Source organism: Callithrix jacchus, chromosome 5, assembly GCF_049354715.1.
Source record: "Callithrix jacchus isolate 240 chromosome 5, calJac240_pri, whole genome shotgun sequence".
In the NCBI taxonomy this organism is placed as follows: Eukaryota; Metazoa; Chordata; class Mammalia; order Primates; family Cebidae; genus Callithrix; species Callithrix jacchus.
In genome coordinates, this window is record NC_133506.1 from 90,308,993 (window position 1) to 90,335,287 (window position 26,295).

The following is a 26,295-nucleotide window of genomic DNA, read 5'->3' on the forward strand; positions in this document are numbered from 1 at the left end:
AAAGAAACAACACACTGATGGTAATGTCTTCCTCTGAATGAATGTGTATAAAACTGTAACAGGCACAAAAACCAAAGCCAAAGAATCAAAGACTTACATCTGTCAAACCTATTCCACAGAAGCCATTTCAATATCAGGGCTATTTCTTAGATAGGTTTGAAAATGTATCTCACAATTTAAATTTGAAAACAAAGCAAAGCGCAAACACCAAGTAGAAGTTACACTACAAGAACATGCAGGTCAGCCAGGTGTAGAAGATAAATGGTCAAAATGTGATATGAAGAAGAGAACTAAGAAAGTTACATATAGCAATTAAATCTCTACCAGATTTGCCGAATAAACAATGTAATTTAATCTAATTAAAAATAATCTCATAATGGATTATGGCATGGGCCAGTTTTTCAGTTAATATAATGTTTGTGACAATATGGACAGTAGCCTGGCTAATTAACGGGCAAGGAACTTGGAAGGAGCTGCTTCAATTCAATACCAGGGACCCGGTGTAGTTATCTAAACCCTGTGAGATTCTACAGTGTTTGGTAAGATGGAGCTGTGTAAGTGTGTAATTGTGGAGTGCAGAGTGGCCTCTGTAATAAAAGACCTCTAATGACAAAAGGAAAAGTAAATGTAACAAATGCTTATACAGTGTGTCTACAAGTGTTGATAGGCACCGTGCAGGAACACCATGTCAAAGTCATAGTGAGAATTACCATGAATCACAGGGAAGCAGACTGGCCTTGCTGATACCATTGGCACTCTTAGTTCTACCAAGGCATTTCTTAGTAGATTCACCTAGAGGAATGGAAGTCGTCCTCAAGCTTCAAATTGACCTGCTTCATGAATGTGAAGGAATAATATATGGTTATGTAGTTTATCCTGTTACCACTAACTTTTTTCTTTTTGAGACAGTGTCTTGCTGTAGAGCCGGGGCAGGATCACCGCCCCATGCAGCCTGGACCTCCCAGGTTCATGTGATCCTCCCACTTCAGCCTCCCGAGTAGCTGGGACTATAGGTGTGCACCACCAGGCCTGGCTTTTTTTTTTTTTTTTTTTTTTGATGGAGCCTTGCTCTGTCTCCTAGGCTGGAATGAAGTGTCGAAATCTCAGCTCACTGCAACCTCCGTCTCCTGGGTTCAAGCGATTCTCCTGCCTTGGCCTCCTGAGTAGCTGGGATTACAGGTGTGTGCCACCATACCTGGCTAATTTTTGTATTTTTAGTAGAGAGAGGATTTCACCGTGTTGGCTAGGCTGGTCTTGAATTCCTGACCTCAGGTGATCCGTCCACTGTCCACTTCAGCCTCCCACAGTGCTGGCATTACAGGCATGAGCCACTGCACCCAGACAATTTTTTTGTAGAGAATAGAACTCTTTATGTTGCCCAGACTGGTCTCAAACACCTGGGCTCAGGTGATCCTCCGCCTTGGCCTCCCAAAGTGCTTACATTACAGGTATGAGCCATGGTGCCCAGCACTTTTTTCTTTTGAACTATGACTCTCACATGATTTTCACTGCCACAGGTGGGGGTCCTCTGAGGTACTTTGTGTGTTACCTCCACTGGTGATAGGCTGTGTTCTGGAAGGTGTTCAGGACTTGAATTTCAATTTTTAGTCACTCTCTCTCACTGGATTCCCAAACCAGCCTAGTTTGGGACAAGAGATTTTGAACTACTCCTTAAAAACACTAACTCATCTCAACTAAAATAGGGAGTGAATGAACCTGGCATACTAAAATGTTAATAATGACAAAATGAAAAATATAAAATAACCACAAAATAATGAGGCGATCACAATGCAGTGGACACATGTATATGTGTGCCTCATTTTACGCAATGTAGGCATTTCAAAGAAGTTGTGTGTGAAACGAATTTCTGTGATCTGAATACTCTAAATAGGCCAAAGAACGCTTGTTATTTAAATAAATTATGTAAGGAAATCTTTTTAACTGAAAAAGAAGTAAGCAAACTCCTCTTTCAGAAATCAAAATCAATTAGTATATTTTGCTTAAAGTGAGGCACACTTGTATTAAACTAAGGAAAAAATCACTGAACAGGGTTCTACTGTTTACATTATGTGTAATTTCCAATGAGGTAAGAAAATGAAAAGTAAAGATGCCTAAGTGGTCTGTGTTTAATTCGAAACACAGCTCAATCTACCAACAGAGTTTTCATGCGGCATTTGCAAACAGATTTATCATTTAGATAGCACCACCAAAGCAGCTTTAATGTTGCAACTTGAACATCATTGAAGAGACCAGAATTTTATTTTAGGAATCAATCAGGTATCCACTTAAGGTAGATATTAAGCATTCCTAATTCTAATTAATTGATTCTAAATGATTATTTTTTAAAGCACAATCAAACTTTTTGGTGCTGTAAAAAATATGGTGGTTAATTGTGGTTTTAAAAAGCTGGCCTATATTTTAATATTCAAAGTAGAAGTTAAATGTTTTGTAAAATGATAGTAATGACCAAAAAAAAACTACATTTATGTTTAGTGCCTCTATAGTCTTGTTTATATCACCAAATACATGTCACAACTGTCAAAAACAGCTTCCAGCTGCCAAATTTTTGGGCGTTATGCTTGAGGAATGGGGAAAAGGAACACTTCTTGCATTTTTATGCTTTTGTCTCTGATAAGAAAGTGGAAACTTTGACAAAAATATTGAGTTGCAGTATTTTAATATAAAAAACAGAACTACTTAAAACAAAACAATTAAGAAACCGAACCACTCAGGTTCAAAACCTCAGCCCATTCATGTTCAAATAGTTTCCAGGATTTCATGTATTCACAGGACTTTGAACAGATCCCAGAAAGTATGCTTTCCATTCTGGGAAACAGTATGACACCTCCTTCTCCAGACATCAATTACTTATAGATTTGGAGTTAATTCAGAGGGAAGAGGGGAAAACAAAGGAGCAACAGAAAGCTTGTTTTTGACAGAAAAGAATATAACAAAGGACAATCACAAACACGTGAAATAGCAAATTTTACTTTACTAGCGTCAAGGGTAAGAATATCACATGCAAGACCATGGGATGAAACATTACTCTTAAATTTAATATTTTCATTTATGTCACTCCCAAAATATTCATTGTCTTCAAAACTGTCAATTTCACAGCTAAACTTTCAAGACAAAAAACTAGAGCTCAAAAAGATCTACTCACTTAGATTCATCATAAGGCGTTTTACAGATACAGTAAAGCTTTGTGTCCTTCTTAGTTTCCTTTGAGGTAGTAGAGATCATTTTCTTCTTCTTGGACTTGGAGCTTGAGTCTTTTTCCTCTTCCCGCTTCCTCTTCTGGGAAGCAGCAGGTAAGGTGGGCGTGGATAGGAGGCCTGTGTGTTGCACAGCAGGTGGAGGGGGAGGTGAAGGTGGAGGGGCTGGAGGGGCTGGAGGAGTTGCTGTCACTGGGGGGCAGGGTGCAGGTACTGCTGTGGCTTGAGCCACCTGCATCAGGTCTTTTTCTTTCTTAATTTTCAGGTCTCTCTTCAGCTCTTCCTGTTGTCAATTAAAGACAATACAAGACTGTCATTAGAGTCATATAAATATGTGATCTGGCCAGAAGATGGTACATTACCCACTCCTGTCAAAGTAGTTCCACAGTTCAGCCTAATGTAAGAGTTTTTTTTTTTGAGACGGAGTTTCACTGTTGTTACCCAGACTGGAGTGCAATGGCACGATCTCGGCTCACTGCAACCTCCGCCTCCTGGGTTCAAGCAATTCTCCTGCTTCAGCCTCCTGAGTAGCTGGAATTACAGGCACGCGCCACCATGCCCAGCTAATTTTTGTATTTTTAGTAGAGGCGGGGTTTCACCTTGTTGACCAGGATGATCTCTTGACCTCGTGATCCTCCCCAAGTGCTGGGATTATAGGCGTGAGCCACTGCGCCTGGCCAGTTTTTTTTTTTTCTTAATACTCAAATCACACCTTGAGTCAGAGAGTTTTAGTTAGTTCCAAACAAGAGTTTTCTTGTAGCTTAAACCCAACTAAGACAATTAGAAACAAAAAATGAAGATTATGTAACAGCAATCAGAAAGCTGTTAGTTACCTTCAAAGGAGAGCTGAATAAAAGAATGAAGTGGTTAGAATGTCCCTCCTGGCTTGTCCCTGTCCCACCGGGGTTCTCTCTGTGGTTGCTCAGAAAGTTATTTCAAGTATCCTCACCCACTGGCTGCTTTCTTCTACTTGCTCTTGCTCTCTGTTCTTACAGTGTGATTGGACTAGACTACATTATGACCTCGAGACTCACAATGTAGTCTGACCAATATAAAGCAGAAAAGAGGCAGATTTGTCTTGTTTATTATGATGTCTAGAATTTCAGACTGGAGGGAGAGTTCGGCATCATAACATACTATTTTCTTTTTTAAAAAAATACTTTCTCTTTTTTGGAGACGGAGTTTTGCCCAAGTTGGAGTGCAATGGTGTAACTTCAACCGACTGCAACCTCCAACTCCCGAGTAGCTGGGATTATAGACTTGTGCCACTATGCCCAGCTAATTTTTTACATTTTCAGTAGAGACGGAGTTTCACTATGTTGGCCAGGCTGGTCTCGAACTGCTGACCTCAGGTGATCTACCTGCCTTGGCCTCCCAAAGTGCTGAGATCACAGGCATGTGTTACCACGCCCAGTCTGTATTTTTAGTAGAGACGGGGTTTCTCCACGTAGGTCAGGTTGGTCTTGAATTCCTGACCTGAGGTGATCCACCTGCCTCAGTCTCCCAAAGTGCTGGGATTACAGGTGGCAGACACTGTGCCTGGCCAAGGTTTGGAAAATAATCCCAATTAAAAAATTTTTTTTTATTTATTATTTTTTTTGGGACAGAGTCTTGTTCTGTCACCCAGGCCGGAGTACAGTGGCACGATCTTGGCTCACTGCAACCTCTACCTCCCAGGTTCAAGCGAATCTTGTGCATCAGCCTCCTGAGTAGCTGGAATTAAAGGTACACGCTACCATGCCCGGCTAATTTTTGTATTTTTAGTAGAGACAGAGTTTCACCATGTTGGTCAGGCTGGTCTTGAACTCCTGACCTCATGATCCTCCCGAATTGGCCTTTCAAAGTGCTGGGATTGTAGTTGTGAGCCACCGCCCCTGGCCTTAATTTTTATTTTTTATTTTGACTGACTTTCTTGTTTGATTGGGCCTGAGGAATTTCCTAGGACGTGGAACTTTCAGGTTTTTTGTTTGTTTTTGAGATGGAGTCTTGCTCTGTTGCCAGGCTGGAGTGCAGTGGCGCAATCTTGGCTCACTGCAACCTCTGCCTCCTGGGTTCAAGCGATTCTCCTGCTTCAGTCTCCCAAGTAGCTCTGTGCCTGGCCTCTTTTCATATTTTTTTTTTTTTTAAGTTTTAGGCCCGCTGTGGTGGTTTATGCCTGTAATCCCAGTACTTTGGGAGACCGAGGCAGGCGGATCACAGGGTCAAGAGATTGAGACCAACCTTGCCAACAAGGTTGCCGTCTCTACTAAAAATACAAAAATTAGCTGGGCATAGTGGCGTGCTCCTGTAATCCCAGCACTTTGGAAGGCCGAGGTGGGTGGGTCACGAGGTCAGGAGATTGAGACCATGCTGGCCAACATGGTGAAACCCCGTCTCTACTAAAAATACAAAAATTAGCTGGGTATGATGGCGTGTGCCTGCAATCCCAGCTACAAAGGAGGTTGAGGCCGGAGAATTGTTTGAACTTGGGAGGGAAGCAGAGGCTGCTGTGAGCTGAGATCGTGCCACTGCACTCCAGCTAGGAGATAGAGTGAAACTCCCTCTCAAAAAAAGAAAAAGGTTTTAATGAGCAGTGAGGACCACTAGAGGTCACTTTCACTGCCATCTTGGTTTTGGCTGGCTTCTTTACTGCCTTCTGTTTTTCCTTTTTCTTTTAAGACTGGGTCTCACTCTGTGAGCCAGGTTGGAGTGCAGTGGCACAATCTTGGCTCACTGTATCCTTCACTTCCCAGGCTCAAGTGATCCTCCCACCTTGGCCTCCTAAGTACCTAGAACCACAGGCATGTGCCACCTAGCTCAGCTAATTTTGGTATTTTTGATAGAGGCGTGGTTTCACCACGTTGGCCAAGCTGGTCTCGATCTCCTGACCTCAGGTGACCCACTTTGGACTCCCAAAGTGCTGAGATTACAGGTGTGAGCCTCCTGTGTCTGGCCAACATACTATTTTCTCAATATGCATTTTGCCATACTTTTTAAGCACACCTCCTCTGCTATATAGTAGTACAGCTTACTCTTGGAAATGATCAAACTTTATCACCCTAGGGGCAAACCCATTGTGATTGGCATCCACAAATATATTTGGTATAAAGAAATCATAGCAATGACCAAGAATATTTCTTTCTTATTGGAGACAGTGTCTTACTTTGTCACTCTGACTGGACTGCAGTGATACAAACACGGCTTGCTGCAGCCGTGACCTGCCAGGCTCAAATGATCCTCCCGCCTCAACCCCTTCAAGTAGCTACAGGTGCTCACCACCATGCCCTGTACATTTTTTTTGTAGAGACGGAGTCTTGCTGTGTTGCTAAGGTAACTTAACTCCTGAGCTCAAGTGATTTGCCTGCCTGGGCTTCTCAAAGTGTTGGGCTAACAGGCAGGAATGAGACACCTGCACCTGGCCATAAGAATATTTTTTAAAATCTGACTTAAAAACATTTAAAAAAAACTCTTTTACAGATACAGTTTCACCATGTTGGTGAGGCTGGTCTCGAACTCCTGACTTCAGGTGATCCACCCACCTTGGCCTCCCAAAAGTGCTTGCTTGGATTACAGGTGTGAGCCACTGTGTCTGGCCAAAATCTGACACATTTATAAATTTCTACAATAATTTAAAATACCAAAAATAGTTCCAAAACATTTCATTGTGATTCTTTTTCTTCCTAAATTTTACAGTGTCTCAGGAACATAACTTAGCCCACATTTCCTTAAAGGTTTTTTTTTTTTTTTTTTTTTTTGAGATGAAGTTTCGCTGTTATTACCCAGGCTGGAGTGCAATGGTGTGATCTCTGCTCACTGCAACCTCCACCTCCTGGGTTCAGGCAATTCTCCTGCCTCAGCCTCCTGAGTAGCTGGGATTACAGGCATGCACCACCACGTCCAGCTAATTTTTGTATTTTTAGTAGAGACGGGGTTTCACCATGTTGACCAGGATGGTCTCGATCTCTTGACCTCGTGATCCACCCGCCTCAGCCTCCCAAAGTGCTGGGATAACAGGCTTGAGCCACAAAGTTTTTTTTTTTTTTTTTAAATGAAGGACTGAATTCACTTTATTTTTCCTTCTTTAAAAAAATTCATCCAGCACAGTGGCTCACACCTGTATCCCAGCACTTTGGGAGGCTAAGGCTGGAGGACCACTTGAGTTCAGGAGTCTTGCTGTGTTGCCCAGGTAACTTAACTCCTAAGCTCAAGTGACTAGCCTGGCTAACAGGATGAAACCCCATCTCTACTAAAAATACAAAAATTAGTCAGGTGTGGTGGCGTATGCTTGTAGTGCCAGCTACTTGGAAGGCTGAGGTGGGAGGATCCCTTAAACCTGGGAGGTCAAGACTTCAGTGAGCTGTGATGCCACCACAGTTCTCCAACGTAGATGACAAAGTGAGAGCGAGTCTGCCTGAAACAAAACGAAAAATCCATTCTATGATGTTATAAATAATTATATGAACTACTTATAACATCTATGATGTTATTAAAAGTATATATATATATAAAATATATATTATATTAAAACGAAACAGAAAACAACTTTTGGAGATCGGCCTCACTTGATCGCCCAGGCTGGAGTGCAGTGGTGCTATCATGGCTCACTGCAGCCTCAACCTCCCAAGCTCAAGCAATCCCCCTGCCTCCAGCTTGCCAAGCAGCGGAGACTACAGGTGTGTATCACAACACCCAGTGAATTCTTTTTTATAAAAACAGGGTTTTGCCATGTTGCCTAGGCTGGTCTCAAAATCCTGTCCTCAAGTGATCTGCCCACCTCAGCCTTCCAGAGTGCTGGGATTAAGGCATGAGCCATACTTCTCCTGGTGTATAAATGATAATTTAAGTGAATCTCTGAAGTTATAGTTTTTGTTTTGAAATGGAGTCTCACTCTGTCATGCAGTGCTGCAATCTCAGCTCACTGCAACCTCTGCCTTCCAGGTTCAAGTGATTCTCTTCCCTCAGCTTCCCAAGTAGCTGGGATTATAGGCGCCTGCCACCATGCCTGGCTAATTTTTGCATTTTTAATAGAGATGGAGTTTCGCTCTGTTAGCCAGGCTGGTTGGCCTCCGGCCTTGGCCTCCCAACACTGCACCTGGCCTCTGAAGCTATTGTTTTATAGATTCTAAAGCAGAGACTTCACACAGATGTCTATGAAAAGCCAAAACAAAAAACTCACAGGAAAACCTGATTCCCCTGCCGAAATTTCAAGTATGTGCCTAAAGGTAAGGTCCACCTGCACCTGAAATACAGTTTGCTGTGCCCCCTCTTTGCAGGGTCACCCATCCCTATGCACCAATTACACTAGTAACAATCATCATGTGAGTACCTCAGGAAACTTAAACACATCACAAACATTTTATCCAATAAACCTCAATGGCCCTGGTTTAATGAATCTGTTTCTCTGCCTAGAGACTATCTAGTCCTATAAAGTCAAAAGAGAAGCAGTGTAGCAAACGATTCAACAGCCCTTCTCTATTTAAAAAGACCGAACTTATTCCTAGGGAAAACCTTGAGTTTCATTTCCTAGTTCATATATTTATAACATCATAGAATGGATTTTTGGAAAAACCAAGACGGTATGGGGGCACACACTTTGATCCTCCCTCTCCCTTCAAGAACATACAAGTGAGAGTAAAATATAAAAAAGAGAAATTTAGACTAACATGCTGTTTTATGAAGCAGGGATAAGAGCTGGCTCCCTGTTGGGCTACACTGGGCTTCAGGAGAGAAAACAAAAAACAAACTCCTCTCAATCAAAATAAGATTGCAAAGCTCAAATGTTTGAAAACGAAAACATGTAATATGAAAGGAAGACAACCAGGGCCAAGCATGGTGGTTCACGCCTGTAATCCCAGCACTCTGGGAGGTTTAGGCAGGATGATCACTTGCTTGAACCCAGGAGTTTGAGACCAGCCTGGTAACACGGCAAAACCCTGTCTCAACAAAAAACAAAATTAGACAGACATGGTAGCATGGCACACACCTGTAGTCCCAGCTACTTGGGAGGCTGAAGCTGAAGGGCTAACTGATCTGGATAGGTGGAGGCTGCAGTGGGCTGTGATTGTACCACTGCACTCCAGCCTGGGCAACAGAACAAGACCCTGCTTCTCAAAAAAAAAAAAAAAAAAAAAAAAAAAAGCCAATAAAATCAACGGTCTAATCTGAATTCATTCCAAATGAAAAACACAAAAATTAGCTGACCACGGTGGTGGGTGGGTACCTGTAATTCCATCTACTCAGGAGGCTGAGGCAGGAGAATCACTTGAACCTGGGAGGAGGAGGCTGCAGTGAGCAGAGATCAAGCCATTGCACTCCAGCCTGGGTAACAGAGCAAGACTCCGTCTCAAAAAAAAAAAAGAACAATTTGACAAAAACTTTATTAATATATTCAAAGATGTAATGAAGGTATAAGCTTTATTAAAAAACAAATTATTTTATTAAAAAGACTGGCATGGAGGGAGGAGGAGGAATAAGAAGGTGGCACACAGGATTGTTAGGGCAGTGTAACTATTACGAATGATACTGTGATGATGAATATGTTACATTTGGGATTTGCCAAGTCCACAGAACACGAAAAGTGCAGCTTAATGTAAACTATGAACTTCAGTTAGTAATGCTGGCTCATTAATTCTAACAAATGTGCCATGCTAATGTTAATAATAGGGAAAACTGTGTGTCGGTTGGGGAGGAATAATATGAGAACTATACATTCTGCATGTAAAACTGTTCTAAAAGGGATTTCCCTCTCTGGGATCCCCTCCCACGACCGTGTGGGAGCTGGCTTTCTCTCTCTCCCTACTTTTCTTTCTCTCTCTGCCTAATAAATTGCTTTTCTGCAAAACAAAAACAACAACAAAAAAAAACTGCTCTAAAAAATTAAGCCTGTTGGCTGGGCGTGGTGGCTCATGCCTGTAATCCCAGCACTTGGGGAGGTTGAGGAGGGAGGATCACTTGACATCAGGAGTTCAAGACCAGTTTGGGTAACATGGTGAAACTCTGACTCTATTAAAAATACAAAAAGTTACCCAGGCGTGGTGGCACAAGCCTGTAATCTCAGCAACTCAGGAGGCTGAGGCAGGAGAATCACCTGAACCTCGGAGGCGGGTTCAATGTTTATCTTGTAACTGACTATGTTGCTGAATTATAATTTTTTTGAGACTGAGTCTCACTCTGTCACCCAGGCTGGAGTGCAGTGGCGTGATCTTAGTTCATTGTAACCTCTGCCTCCCAGGTTCAAGTGTTTCTCCTGCCTCAGCCTCCCAAGTAGCCTGCCACCATGCCAGGCTAATTTTTTTTTGTATTTTTAGTAGAGACAGGGTTTTGCCATGTTGGTCAGGCTGGTCTCAAGCTCCTGACCGCAGGCCTTGGCCTCCCAAAGTGCTGGGATTACAGGTGTGAGCCAATGCCCCCAGGCTTGAATTGTAAATTATAATAATTACTCTCTTGGGGTTTTGATGTAATAACCATATCACACATAAAAACAATGTTGTCTTCTTTTCTCAATCTTTTGTCTACGGTTTCTTTTTCTTGGCTTACCACATTAGCCAGAACTTCCAGAAATGCTAAGTAACAATGTTGATTGTTGGTATAGTTGGGGCTTCTGACTTTAACCAGAAGATCTCTAATGTCTCTAAGCTAGCTAATGTTGATTGTTGGTTTGATTAATATTTTCTTACTATTTCTCATCTTTTTTTTTTTTTTTTTTTTTTTTGTGAGACAGTCTCGCTCTGTCACCCAAGCTGGAGTGCAATGGCATGATTTCGGCTCACTGCAGCCTCAGCTTGAGCTAAAGTGATCTATCTGCCTCAGCCTCCCAAAGTGCAGGGATTAAAGGTACAAGCCACCATGGGCCTATTTCATGCCTTCTTAAAATGTTTAAGACATGTTATGAAATGTTTTATTTATTTATTTTTTGAGATGGAATCTTGTTCTGTTGCTCAGGCTGGAGTGCAGTGGTGTGATCTCGGCTCACTGCAACCTCCACCTCTCGGGTTCAAGCAATTCTCCCTGCCTCAGCTCCCAAGAAGCTGGGATTACAGGCACCTGCCACCATGCCCCGCTAATTTTTATATTTTTTTGTAGTGATGGATTTCACCATGTTAACTAGGCTGTTCTTGAACTTCTGACCTTAGGTGATCTACCCACCTTGACCACCGAGGTGCTAGGATTACAGGCATGAGCTGCTGCGCCCAACCTTGAAATGTTTGATATAGCCTACTTCTCTTTTAAAAAGCTGTGTAATTATGTATAAATTGTGTGTGTGTGTGTGTGTGTAAATAGATGTCCACTCTATTTTTTTTTTTTTGAGACAGACTCTTACTCTGTTCACCAGGCTGGAGTGCAATGGTGCGATGAAGGTTCACTGCAACTTCCACCTTCCAGGTTCAAGTGATCCTCCTGCCTTAGCCTCCCAAGTTGCTGGAAGTACAGGGGTACGCCACCATGCCTGGCTAATTTTATATTTTTTGTAGAGATGGGATTTCGCCATGTTGCCTAGGCTGATCTTAAATTCCTGGGCTCAAATGATCTGCCCACCTTGGCTTCCCAAAGTGCTGTGATTACAAGCATGAACCACCACGGCTAGCCTACTTTCATTTTTTAATAAATTCCTCTAGAAAGCACGTCAGCAATACCTACAGAATCATTTACAAGTCAAGGAAGAAATTTTTCTTTCTTTCTTTTTTTTTTTGAGATAGGATCTTGTACTGTTGTCTAGGCTGCAGTGCAGTGGTGCCATTAGGGCTGACTGCAGCTTCCACCTGCCAGGCTCAGGTGATCCTCCTGTCTCAGCCTCCCGAGTCGCTGGGACCATAGGTGTGCGCCACCACACCTGGCTTTTTCATTTTTGTAGAGATGAAGTCTCACCATGTTGGCCAGGCTAGTCTCAAACTCCTGGGCTCAACTAATCTGTCTGTCTTGGCCTCCCAAAGTGCTGGGAGTACAGGAGGGAGCCCCCTTGTCCTGGGGAAAGTTGTCTTATTTAATGGACATGTTATGTTTCATTCTTTCAACGTTACTTCAAAGTCTCTGTACTTTTTTCATGAAATTCTATTCCTGATTACTTTTGGCCAGACTATGTCATAGATATGAAAAGTTCTTCTCAGAGTTCTACAACATTTCAATCAAGAGACTAACCTCTCAGAGTCCCTAGTTTGGAGAATACAATATACATTTAGTTATAAAAGCTCTAACTTGTTTCCTAAGACATGCGTCTCACTGCTCTTTATGTACACAAATGTAAATTCTAGAAAACATACTGAAATTTTAAACCTTATTAAAAAGGCAAAGGAAAAAAGAACCTTAGATGCTAAATACTGGACACAGAAGAAAAGGACATGGCCTCTTACCTGCACTTCAATTTGCAGATCCTTGTCCAGGAGTGCTCTCTTCTTCAGGATCTCGGCTCTGAGCTGCTCTTTGTGCTTGAAGAGCAGAGCTGACAGCTTAGTGGCATTCTGCTTGCTACGTTTCTGCTCCACACTCTCTTCCCGCTTCCGTTTTTTTGCTGCCTGTTTTTCTTCTTTATCTATCTTATCCAAAATATACTTCATCACCTGGTTACAGACAATCATTCTAGAGAAAAATACACAACCTATGTAATGCTGGGTGTTTCATTTTGAAAGGCTTAAGACATGATTCTTCTATGCCTCTATAGATAAGACACAAACCTCCTGTGACAGGAAAACTTCGAGAGTGGTTCAAACCGGTTAGAAGGAACTATTAGTGCCAAGTGTTCTCATTTAATGAACTTAGATCAAGACAAACAAGTATAAACTCAGAACTCTGTGCATGTGCACGATAAAGAGAAGAGACGGACAGACAACAAGACCCTGCATCTCCCCTACCTTTGATTCTCTTCTCTTTCAGCTGGAGTCATGCTCTTTTTCTGTTTTAAATGTTCTATTACAGCATTATGCTTCATCACCACCTTCAGGACAGAATAGATCCAAAGCGCATATTTTATAATGACCACAGGTTAGTGCACAGATAACAACAGTAGAAATTTGAGCACATAAATGTGTTTTTTTAAAGAAACTAAGAATTTTATATCGTAACATAAATAAAACTAGCAGCTACTAGATGGCCTGGGTGCTTACTACCTGCTGGGTACTGTGCTAGGCTATGCACTTGACATTACCTCATTTACTCCTTGTAACGATACTGAACCACAGCAATCATTTTATAAACGAGATACAGAGATATAAGGAAATTAACCACCTTGTTTGAGAAACAATAAGTAATATAGCTGAAATTTTAACCTATCTTCCTCCAAAGGCCATATTTTTAACATTATACTTTCTTTTCAGGAATTAATTTTAAAGAGCTGTCCCTTGTCTTCCCTATACAAAGATTAGGGGATAGACAGTGTAGTAATTCTCAATTTACAGATACACAGTAGCGCTAGGTAATAGTACATTTAAATATAATACATATGATCATCACTTTCATAAGAGTATTACCTTACATTTGCTGTTTAAAAAGTGCTTCTATATATATTACCTCATTTAATCATTGCAATAATCTTGTGTGGCTGGAAAGAGAAGGATTTTAAGAGGCTATAGCTAAGGAGGAATAAGTGAGTTTCACAGACTGCGAATGGGAGACCTAGGAACTGAATGAAGGTCTCACGACTTGGTAACACTTGAACTCCACACTCAAACTCCTGCCTAGTGCTAAGCGAAGCAAGCTACAGATAGATGAAAAGATGGTTTCTGCCAGGAACGCTATCAAATGTTGTATGTATGACTTCATTTTAGTAGACTAATTCTAACCCATCTAAATTGCTTTATTTCACTAATATGCCATTCATTGCAAGATGTTGCTGAATGATGCCACTTTTTATTTAAGCTACTTTTTTTTTACAAAGGTGTGACCAGAAATGCAAATGAGTTTAATCTGTCCATAATTTGCACAGTCTTCATGCAAACTAAGGAATGACAACTTCGAGTAACTCCAAAGGAATTGCTATAATGTCTGAAGTGGCTTTAAAACTTAGTTAAACCCTCAAGTTTTATGTTAATGATTAAAGCTCCTAACTCCATCTTCCCATCCTAGTCCTCCCAAAATACAGGTCATTCCTCATAAGCACTGACTATTATACATATCCAATGAAGAGTTCCACACCACAGTAGTCATTCAATATTTTGTTTGGTCAATTCAGTGTTTCTTCTGAATTTAAACATTAATGACTTTGTCTCATTTAGGAAACCTAACACAACCAAACACTAAGTCTACTGCACAGCACAATAATTCAAGCTACGGAACATGCTGCTTTTACTTAATAACTTTACCTGTTTCTGAATGATTTCACTTTGATTAGAAGCTTGGAGGGTGTGTTCACGCTTAATTTCTATCTGTTGCTGTTTCTTCTTTTGCTGCTGATCCCTGAGTTGCTGAACCCTTTGCAACTGCTCTTGCACACTGGCTGCCTGCACTGTAACCACATTCTGAATCTGGTGAGTCTGCACAGCACTGCTTTGCTGAATTTGGATAGGTAACTGGAGTTTGATTTGCTGGGGCACACCACTTTGCTGAGCCTGTATCTGAGCCACAACCTGTGACTGGATCTGAGAGAGAACCTGGACTTGTTGTTGCAGCTGAGGCACAGCAATGACTTGGGGCTGTGGCTGCTGTGTTTGTAGCTGAGGACGGGATGGGGATGAAACAGTAACTTGATTTAAAGTTTGTCCTGATGAAAGAGTTTGAGTTGAAGACTGTACCTGGGGTTGTGATTGTGGCTGGCCTTGGGAAGGTATCTGAAGAGATGTATGTGGTTGAATTGGAATCGGTTGTGAGGTTGTAGTCTGAACCTGGGATTGTTGTCCAGGAGACACTTGGGATGGAGTTGATGGACGTATTCGAGTCTGTGATGGACTTTGGACACGAACAGGAGACTGTCCTTGGACATTACTTTGAGGCTGAGACTGTGCTGCAACTTGGGGTTTGGATGACTGTGCTTGGGTGGGTTGTGCTTCAGAAGGGACATGGGATGCAACAGTTGTTTGGGTCTGAACTTCAGGCTGAGTCTGAACTTCAGGCTGAGCTGGGGACTGGGGCTGGGTTTGGGGCTGGGTTTGGGGCTGGGGCTGAGCTGAAGGCTGAGCAGTCTGTGGCTGGGCTTCTGCCGGACCCACACTTGATGACTGAGCTGGTGGCAGGGTTTTGTCTTGATGTACCTGCGTCTGGGGTGACAATTTACTTTGTCTTTGTTCACCTGTACCTGTGAAAAGGAAAGATGAACCATTTCTATTATTCTAGAACATAAGACTGTGGTTAAAGAAGAATCTGAAGAAGATTTTCTAAAGTTGAATATTTTGGCCAGGCGCAGTGGCTCATGCCTGTGCACTTTGGGAGGTTGAGGTGGGAGGACCACTTGAACAACATAGTGAGACCCCGTCTCTACACAAAAACAAAAAAATAGAAAAAATAATCTGGGCATAGTGGAGCATGCCTATAGTCCCAGCTACCTGGGAGGCTGAGGTGGGAGGATTGCTTGAGTCCAGGAGGTCAAGGCTGCAGTGAGCAGTAATGGTGCTACTTCACTTCAGCCTGGCTGACAGAGCAAGACCCTGTCTCAAAACAAATAAAGTAAATAGAGTTGAGAATTTTGGTATTTTGACACAGAAGGTCTCTGCCTTTAAAATACTCCATCTGGACATGCTCAGGGCAGGACTCTCCTAAACTGGGGAGCCTGGGCCTGTTTCTTGGCTGTCTCCTGTAGACCCTCCTAACTCTCCCGAGGGCTGGCTTCTGAAGTGCAGCCTCTGGAAATTAGCTGAATCACCTGGCCCAAGCTAACTATCAAGCCTCACTTTTCTCCCATGATGCGGTGGCAGTTAGTTATAACGACTTGTAGCAGAAGGCCAAAAAAGTGGTTTTGGACCTGCTCTCAATTTCAGGTCATGAACTGGATTTAGCCACCCTCCCTGAGATCACCTCCATGACTCAATCAGCATCTACAAGGCCTGGCAATGAGTAAGTGTGGGCCCAGTTACCAAGATAACCATTATTTTTGCCCCCTTTCTTTTTTTTTTTCCTTTCTCTCTTTTTTAATGGGAGGGAGAGGGTGGTGGTAACAGGGAGTCTGTAAGAATAGGTTATAAGCTTCGAGACGCTGTAGGCTGACTATGTCAACTGTTGAGCTCACTGGCTTGAGCCACATCCTTCCAAGGGTAAATACTGGTTCTCCTGTTGGCCTCTGTTACCCAGCAACGTGTAGTAGTAACATCCGACATTTCTGACAAACCCACAGCTCTACCTGCTGCTGTCGTGGAAACAGTGGTGGTGGTGGTGCTGGCTGTGGTGGCTGTAGTTGCCAATGGGGTAAAGAGGAATCGCTGAACAGTACCATTTGGCATTGCAGCTTGCATTAGCTGCTGGCCTGGGCCTGGGAGTACAGTCACCCCTTGAGGTATCAACTGCAACTGTCCAGTAGTTTGACCTTGTCCTTGAATTACTACTGTCAAACCTTGATTGCCACCCTGTGGAAAAAACACAACATGTATCATCTTGAATTGTAGCTAAAAAAGAAAAAAAAAAAAATGAAAGAAAAAAAAAATTAAAAACACAATATGTAAACAGTGTTCAAAGCATCAATCTGTATGTACAGCATTTTTATGTGTAACGATCCTTTAATATAATGAAAATGCGTATTTGAATGGCACCATCAGGAATTTAGGTAAGCTAAGGTAAGAATATTTACGTTGCTTAGTAGGAAAAACATCAACAATCTAGAGTTCCAGTTCAACTCTCCCAATGGTTATCTGTTCACAGCCAGTTATCTGTCCACAAACAACACTGTTTCTCCAGATTCAAGTTTCCCAATCCATAAAATATTGAATGACTAAGGTCCCCACAAAATTCTGATTTTAAATAATCTTATATTCATATTTTATAATTAAGAAAGAATCTTCATATATATTGCCTCATTTGAGTCTCACAATGAACTTGTGACTTTGTGGGATAGGCAGAGAAAATATTATTATTATTTTTTTGGGACGAAGTCTCGCTCTGCTGTCCAGGCTGGACTGCAGTGATGAGATGTTGGCTCACTGCAACCTCTGCCTCTGGGGTTCAAGCAATTCTGTGTCAGCCTCCCGAGTAGCTGGGACTACAGGCACCCACCACCCTGACCGGCTAATTTTTGTTTTTTTTAGTAGAGATGGGGTTTCACCATATTAGCCAGGCTGGTCTTGAACTCTTGACCTCATGATCCACCTGCCTTGGCCTCCCAAAGTGCTGGGATTACAGGTGTGAGCCACCACGCTGGCCTATTATTCTTATTCCCAACTAAGAAACTCGAGTTAGAAAGGTCAAGTACTGGCTGGGCGTGGTGGCTCACGCCTATAATCCCAGCACATTGGGAGGTGGAGGTGGATGGATCATGAGGTCAAGAGATCGAGACCATCCAGGTCAACGTGGTGAAACCCTGTTTCTAATAAAAATTGGCTGGGCATGGTGGCACACGCCTGTGGTCCCAGCTGCTCGGGAGGCTTGAGGCAGGAGAATTGTTTGAACCCAGGAGGCGGAGGTTGTCGTGAGCTGAGATCGCGCCATTGCACTCTAGCCTGGGTAACAAGAGCAAAACTCAGTCTCAAAAAAAAAAAAAAGAAAGGTCAAGTACTCTGCCCAACTTAAAGGTGAGATAAAATGAGGAACTCAGGTCTCCTGAATTTTGTCTTTCAATATGTACCAAATTACCTATGAGGTATGTGTGTGCTTAAGTGTAAAAACCTTAGGGTTTTAGAAAGGTAATGCAAATACCAAGTAAGGAGGATCATTAAGGTCTGAGCAGTTACCAAAATGGGGTCTAGAAATTTAAAACTCTGTAGGCACTGTCTCTTCTGTCCAGAACTTTAAACTAGAAACCTTGAATACCCAGGAGCATGGTGGAGAACCGGAAAGCAAAAGTAAAAACCTTCCCCTAAACTGCCAATGACCAAAACTGGTGGCACAAAGTCCAGGTAGTAGGTAAGCTCCATATATGTGTGAGTTCCTCAAAGCTTATTTACTCTTGTTTTTCCAAAATACATTTTTTATGCACAAATACACAAAACAAGAAGTATAATTTAAAAATTATAAAGTAAACACTTAATAAAACCACCACTCTGGTCACCATTGCCAATGTCCTAGAAGCTCCCATGTGACTCACCCGGATCTCAATTCCCTCCCTCTCCCCTAGAGATGAGCACTATCCTCATTTTGATTACATTGTATTTCATTATTACTTTGGTATGTATCTTAGGTATATATAGGGCCACTGAGGTTCACAACCTCAGGAGCAATATTCACGAAGAATACAATGGGAATGGTGCCCCCGTCAGGCAGGCAATGCAGCAGCCCTGTATCCCGACACAAAATAGCTTAGTTTGCCTATTTCTGAATCTTACAACATGTATTTTTTTGGATAGCTACTTTCTTCTTTAGCCAACCATTATATATTTGTGAGAATCATCTGCATAGTTCTATGTGGTTGAAGTCTGTTCATTTTTATTGCTGTAGAAATATACTACAATTTATCTATCTAACCGATTTTGATAGACATCAGGGCTGTTCTTGGTTTTTGACTCTTAAGAACAATGCTGCTATGAGTATTTATGCCATGTACCTTGGTGCTCAGAGGACCAAGAATTTCTTTTTTTTTTCTTTTTTCCTTACAACATTCATAAAACTCAGATTTAGGACCAAGAATTTCCTAGGGATACATCTAGAAGGTATACTGGGACCTCGGGCATGCACAGCTTCAACTTTACTAGAAAACATCCAGGAAGTTTCCAAAATGGCTTAACCGACTGATGTGCCCATCATCTGTGCATGAGAATCCTTCTGCTCTGTGTCTTTGCTAACTCCTGGTTTTGTTGGACATTTAAATTTGTACCAATCTCTCAAGCATATGGTTTCAATACATATTTCTTTCTTTCTTTTTTTTTTTTTTTGAGACAGTTTCGCTCGTGTTACCCAGACTGGAGTGCAATGGCACAATCTCGGCTCACCGCAGCCTCCGCCTCCTGGGTTCAAGCAACTCTCCTGCCTCAGCCTCCTGAGTAGCTGGGACTGCAGGTGCACACCACCATGCCCAGCTAATTTTTTGTATTTTTAGTAGAGACGGGGTTTCACCATGTTGACCAGGATGGTCTCCATCTCTTGACCTTGTGATCCACCCGCCTCGGCCTTCCAAAGTGCTGGGATTAAAGGTGTGAGTCACAGCGCCTGGCCTTGCTTTTTTTTTTTTTTTTTTTGAGACAGAGTATTGCTCTGTTGCCTAGGCTGGAGTGCAGTGGTGCAATCTCCGGCTCACTATAACCTCTGCCTCCCAGGTTCAAGCCATTCTCCTGTCTCAGCCTCCTGAGTAGCTGGGATTACTGGTGCATGCCACCAGGCTCAGCTAATTTTTTGCACTTTTAGTAGAGACAGGGTTTCACCAAGTTGGTCAGGCTCGTCTTTAACTCCTGACTTCAAGCAATCCATTGCCTTGGCCTCCCGAAGTGCTGGGATTACAGTCATGAGCCACTGCGCCTGGCCTATACTAATTTGGGTATCAGGTTAATCATAGAGAGCAAATAATCCTGTTCTTAAAAGGTATAGATATTCTGTTTTTTTTTGGGGGACGGAGTCTCACTCTGTCGCCCAGGCTAGAGTGCAGTGGCGCAATCTTGGTTCACTGCAACCTCTGCTACCCAGGTTCAGGTGATTCTCCTGCCTCAGCCTCCCAAGTAGCTGGGATTACAGGCTCCTGCCACTGTACCCAGCTTATTTTTGTATTTTTAGTAGAGACAAGGTTTCTTGGCCACGCTGGTCTTGAACTCCTGACCTCATGATCCACCCGCCTTGGCCTCCCAAAGTGCTGAATTACAGGCATGAGCCACTGTATCCGGCCAGTATAGATATTCTTAATACTTTGTACCTCCATATAAACTTTTAGTATCAGCTTGTGAAGTTTCATTAAAAACAAAAACTCTTGGGATTTTTAAATTTAAATTTTAATTTTTGGGATGAAGTTTCATTTTTGCACTCCAACCTGGAGTGCGATGGTAACATCTTGGTTCACTGCAACCTGCCTCCCAGGTTCAAGTGATTCTCCTCCCTCAGTCTCCTAGGTAGCTGGGACTACAGGCATGTGCCACCACACCCAGCTAGTTTTTTTTGTATTTTTAGTAGAGATAGGGTTTCACCATGTTAGCCAGGATGGTCTCGATCTCCTGACCTTGTGATCAGCCTGCCTCAGCCTCCCAAAGTGCTGGGATTACAGGCATGAACCACTGCACCCAGCCAACTCTTGGGATTTTGATGGGAACTGCATTCAATCTATTAATCAATATTAGAATACTTGATAACAATATTGGGTCTTGCAAGGAAGCAGCTTAATGTACTAGAATTTTATTCTTCTCATGCAGATTAGCCAACTAATACAATTTTGGTGATTAAAAGGGTTAACTGTTTTATTGCTACAGCTTACTTTCTAAGGATTACTCTACTAATTGGGGTTTATTATATCTTTCTAAGAAGTACTTCTGTTTGACTCCAGGAAGTAGTCACTTCTTCAAATCAGCACATTTAAAAGCTTATCAAATAAGTACATGTATTTAAACTTACGGTAAGAAGAAATAAGACCACCTCTGCAGTTAAAATAAAGTGATGTCACTTACGTGGCCCTGTGTTAACTGAGTGAGCTGAGCCATGGTGAGCTTCACTTGTCCTTGTTGGGGGCGAGGGGACTGTGAGGTTGAAGACTGTATATTTGAAGTGGATGTTCCTGGAGTTAAGCTTTTCTGCCCAGGTGTTGAGGAAACTGTGTTAGGGGCAGAGATTGCAGTGGAGACAGGCTGCCCCCTGATGATCTGAGTCATTACTTGCTGAGGAGCACCTGTACAAAACAGCAAAACATTAGGAATGTTTATACATCCTTGGCATCATTTTGAATTGAAAGAATTCCGTTTTCAAAAAAACACTGAAATGCTGAGAGTCCAACGATACATTCAGATGTATGTCCACACCCAAAGATCCCGCCTGGTTGGCAGTGAGTCTGTTTTCACTGCCAACCGTTATCCAGTCTCTGTTGTCTGCAGGAGAATGGAAAAAACCAATTAAAATTATTCCTATAAATCTAAAACCAAAAAGATAATAGGGAAGACAAAAAAGAATATGTAAAATATGTCATTTATAAGGCTGCCTTTTCTTAGGAATCTAACATTAAAAATAAGGTGCTATAATGATAAAAAAATAAAAAAATAAGATGCTAATACAATAAAAAATTCATAGAAATTTTAAACAAAATATAAAATCTGGAATATTCTGGGTCAGCTGCATTTACAATAAGTTTCTCTTACAGCTATTTGACAGACAGCTTGGGAGAACCATGGGGGCAAGGACCACTATATCCTCAATACTAGGGCAGAGTGCTCAAATAATGCTTACATAGTAATTGTTCAATAAATGTCAACTGAATGAATGAAGTTTAACTGGAATGGCTCTAAGGTCTTCTGAAAAGCCCTTTTTAGGTTAACTTGCTGAAACTAGAATAGGCAAGTGGAATTTTCCCCCATGTAGAACAGTTGTGAAGAGTAATTTTCTGGTAGCTAATTTGACATTTACAGTCTCATTACTAACTAGTGAAAAACGTTAAATTTCTCAAGCTTTTAATATTTAGTTCCTGCCTTTTTTCCATCTGTGAATATATGCATATTTCTTTGTGGTTTTCTTATGGCTGAATGTTACTTCTTATTACTGCACATGTATAAAATGAAACCCATTTTGACATTCAGAATACGTCCCCACACCTTTTTGTTGTTGTTGTTAACACCATGGTAAAATCCCTGGTTATATTTTTGTGTGCTTTTGATTATTTCTTTTTCTTTTTTTCTTTAAACATTTCACTCTCATTGCCCAGGGTGGAGTGCAATGGCATAATCTCAACTCATCACAACCTCCACCTCCTGTGTTCAAGCGATTCTCCTGCCTTAGCCTCCTGAGATAAATCTGGTTTGAATCCCAGATTAATAGCTTGAGAAATTACTCAACATTCTGAGTTTCAATTTTCTCATCTGTAAAATGGGGATAGTATTAGTACCTACTTTATATGAAGATTAAATGAATGCTTATGTATAAAACACATACACCCTGCCACAGTCAATGATGAATATATGACAGTTGCTATTTTAAAGTATTACTACTAAGAATTAATTCGTTTGCCGGGCGCGGTGGCTCATGCCTATAATCCCAGCACTTTGGGAGGCCGAGGCGGGTGGATCATGAGGTCAAGAGATCGAGACCATCCTGGTCAACAAGGTGAAACCCCATCTCTACTAAAAATACAAAAATTAGCTGGGCATGGTGGTGCGCGCCTGTAGTCCCAGCTACTCGGGAGGCTGAGGCAGGAGAATTGCTTGAACCCAGAAGGCGGAGGTTGCGGTGAGCCGAGATTGTGCCATTGCACTCCAGTCTGGGTAACACGAGTGAAACGCCGTCTCAAAAATAATAAATAAATAAATAAATAAATAAAAGAAAGAAAGAATTAATTCGTTTAAGGTCGACTTTCGTTAAAGTACATTAAATGAGTGCTGCACAGCTAGGCGGCAGGGTTGGGTAGTTCATCATACAAACCCTATCCTCACAGGGTAGTCAAGACTCCAGGGAAGAAATGTGGCAAAACCCTGGAGATGGAGTGGTTTGGAAACTACAGATTCACTTATGCATGTCAGACAAACATGTAATTACAGCTACATAGGGCATTATGCAACAAAGGCTCTGTGTTTCCATAGTAATACCAGCATTTACAGTTTATCTGGCAATTTACCAAAACTGTCAGTTTTCTAAGGATATAGAAAACATTCATCACCTGTAAATCTGTTTCTCCTTTATATTAGTTCTTTCTTTCCTTGTAGCTACCTGCCTCACTGACAGCTACAAGTTTTAAACATAATAAATCTCAAATCTTATCAATTGTGGCTCACGCCTATAATCCCAGCACTCTGGGAGGCCGAGGTGGGCGGATCACCTGAGTTCAAGACCAGCCTGACCAACATGGTGAAACCCCATCTTAAAAAAAAAAAAAAAAAAAAAAGGAAAATCTTATCAATTGTTAGTGCAGTATTAACTGATATAATCCATTTTCCTTTCTTTTCTCAGGTAAATGTTATTTAGGTAAGCCGACTGCCTTAAAAAAAAGAACAACTACGCTATATTTCATTAGAATTAGTGCCCAATTTGTAAAGCAAGAAAGATTTTATCTATCTTTCCCCTTATGCCCTCGAACCACGTTTTATAACAAGAAAATTATTTCCTACCCATTTCCAAGAACTTTACCTGTAAAACCATGAAGTCTGCAATTCTTTGCTGTAGGTAACATTATGGTAACTTTTCAAATTTCTTCTGTTGATATGTCATTGAGACGCTCAATTTATAAGCACAATATTTAATTATGTCTTGCTATTCAAATAGATTTATGTCCTAAGTACGGACAGTGAGACTTCGGAAAGTGTTACTACAAGGATACCTATAACCAATTCTCTTTTTTTTTTTTGAGACAGAGTCTTGCTCTTGTTTTATATATGTTTCTTTTGAAACATGTTTTATATATGTAGTGCAGTGGTGCGATCTCGGCTCACTGTAACCTCCGCCTCCAGGGTTCAAGCAGTTCTCCCTACCTCAACCTCCCAAGTAGCTGGGATTATAGGCACCTGCCACCATGCTCAGCTAATTTTTGTATTTTTAGTAGAGACAGGGTTTTATCATGTTGGCCAGGCTGGTCTTGAACTCTTGACCTCAGGTGATCTCCAATTCTCTTTTGAATTAAAAAAGCTCACTTTAATTTTATTTTACTTTTTCATTCTAATTCTCTTAACAAGCATATTCTTCCCTTTTCCCTAGATTAGACTTGCAAAATAATGGTCTAATTTTTTTTTCTTTTCTGCTTTGTAATTATTACTACTTGTGCTTTCATTTCCTCCCTCATTTTCTTTTTTTGAGACAGGCCTTACTCTGTCACCCAGGCTGGAGGTACAGTGGCAAGATTTGAGACAAGTTTCACTCTGTCACCCAGGCTGGAAGTGCAGCGTCAAGATTGTGGCTCACTGCAGCCTTGACCTCTTGGGCCCATGTGATTCTCCTGCCTCAGCCTCCCAAATGGCTGAAACCACAGGCATGTGCCCCACCATGCTTGGCTAACTTAAAAACTTTTTTTGTAGAAATGGGGGGTTCACTACATTGCCCACGCTGGTCTAGAACTCCTAGGTTCAGGAGATCTGACTGCCTTGGTGTCACAAAGTGCTGGGATTATATAGGTGTGAGCCACTGTACCTGGCCCTGCTTTCTTTTGAAACTTGTTTTATTTATGTTTCTAACTTCTGATTAGGAATAGGGGTATTTTTGAGTCCGGGCGTGGTGGCTCATGCCTGTAATCCTAGCACTTTGGGAGGCCGAGGTGGGTGGATCACCTGAGGTCAGGAGTTCAAGACCAGCCTGGCCATCATGGTGAAACCCCATCTTAAAAAAAGAAAAAGAAAAAGAAAAAAAGAAAGAAAGAATAGGGGTATTTTTGGTCTGCTTTATTAACTCATTTATTCCAACTGCCTAGAGTAGGTGTTCAAATATGTACTGAATAAACTGAATCATCTCTAAGTTTAACTGCAGCGACATGGCTTAAGGTTGCTATTTGAGAATTGCTTTGCAATTACATATTTGATGTTTCTTTAACTTAGTTAGAACATACTTATATACTTCTAAGCAAGTAAGGTTATTAGTATAATGTCTTTTTTTTTTTTTTAGAGACAGAGTTTTACTCTTGTCACCCAGGCTGGAGTGCAATGGCCCAATCTTGGCTCACTACTACCCTCGCCTCCCGAGGTTGCAGTGATTCTCCTGCCTCAGCCTCCCGAGTAGCTGGGATTACAAGCGTCTGCCACCATGCCCGGCTAATTTTTGTATTTTTAGTAGAGATGGGGTTTCACAATGTTGACTAGTCTGATCTTGAACTCCTGACCTCAGGTATGTGCCCATCTTGGCCCTGCAAAGTGCTGGGATTACAGGCATCAGCCACAACACCTGGCCAAGTCTTTTTTTTTTCCTAATACATCTTGTTATAGCATAATATAGTATCTTAATATTAATTTCTAGCTTTACTATAAGAATGTGGCCTAGGCCGGGCGTGGTGGCTCACGCCTGTAATCCCAGCACTTTGGATCACGAGGTCAAGAGATCGAGACCATCCTGGTCAACATGGTGAAACTATGTTGACCGTCTCTACTAAAAATACAAAAAATTAGCTGGGCATGGTGGCGTGTGCCTGTAATCCCAGCAACTCGGGAGGCTGAGGCAGGAGAATTGCCTGAACCCAGGAGGCAGAGGTTGCGGTGAGCCGAGATCGCGCCATTGCACTCCAGCCTGGGTAACAAGAGCGAAACTCCGTCTCAAAAAAAAAAAAAAAAAAGAATGTGGCCTATACACATTTTATTTTTTGAAATTTATCAAGGTTTTAACTATGACCCAAAGACTACTTTTCCACCAAAAAGCCTATAAATTTTTTTTTTCTGTTATCTTTTATTTGAGATGGAGTTTCAGTCTTGCTGCCCACGCTGGAGTGCAATGGCACGGTCTCGGCTCACTATAACCTCTGACTCTCAGGTTCAAGCAATTCTTCTGCCTCAGCCTCCCAAGTAGCTGCGATTAAAGGCACCCGCCATCATGCCTGGCTAATTTTTGTATTTTTAGTAGAGGTGGGGTTTCACCGCCATGTTAGCTAGGCTGGTCTCGAACTCTGGACCTCAGGTGATTCACTCATATTGGCCTCCCAAAGTGCTGGGATTATTGGTGTGAGCCACTGCACCCAGCTTAAGCCTATAATGTTTTTTTTTTTTGTTTGTTTGTTTTTGTTTTTGAGACAGTCTCACTCTGTCACTCAGGACGGAGTGCAGTGGTGTGATCTCAGCTCACTGCAACCTCTGCCTCCTGGGTTCCCATAGATTCTCCTGCCTCAGTCTCCCAAGGAGGTGAGATTACAGGCATGCACCACCACACCCAGCTGATTTTTTTGGTATTTTTAGTAGAGACAGTTTCACCATGTTAGCCAGGCTGGTCTTGAATTCCTGACCTCAGGTGATCCACCCAC

The 26,295-nt window shown here is 41.9% G+C and overlaps 1 protein-coding gene across 42 annotated transcripts in view; it reads right to left on the reverse strand.

Moving 5' to 3' along the window:
* The window catches only part of BPTF (bromodomain PHD finger transcription factor), a 160,494-nt gene that overhangs the window by 25,411 nt on the left and 108,788 nt on the right, over nt 1–26,295 (reverse strand). For 26 of the 42 annotated variants that reach the window (XM_078373573.1, XM_035300492.3, XM_035300490.3 and 23 more), the window contains 6 exons: nt 20,840–21,057; nt 16,453–16,675; nt 14,486–15,414; nt 13,040–13,122; nt 12,542–12,767; nt 3,164–3,498 (listed from right to left, as the gene is read on the reverse strand). In XM_078373573.1, the coding sequence (XP_078229699.1) occupies nt 3,164–3,498; nt 12,542–12,767; nt 13,040–13,122; nt 14,486–15,414; nt 16,453–16,675; nt 20,840–21,057 (2,014 nt within the window). The remainder of the gene's footprint in view (nt 1–3,163; nt 3,499–12,541; nt 12,768–13,039; nt 13,123–14,485; nt 15,415–16,452; nt 16,676–20,839; nt 21,058–26,295) is intronic. The other 16 variants (XM_078373580.1, XM_035300495.3, XM_035300493.3 and 13 more) reach the window with 1 other exon arrangement.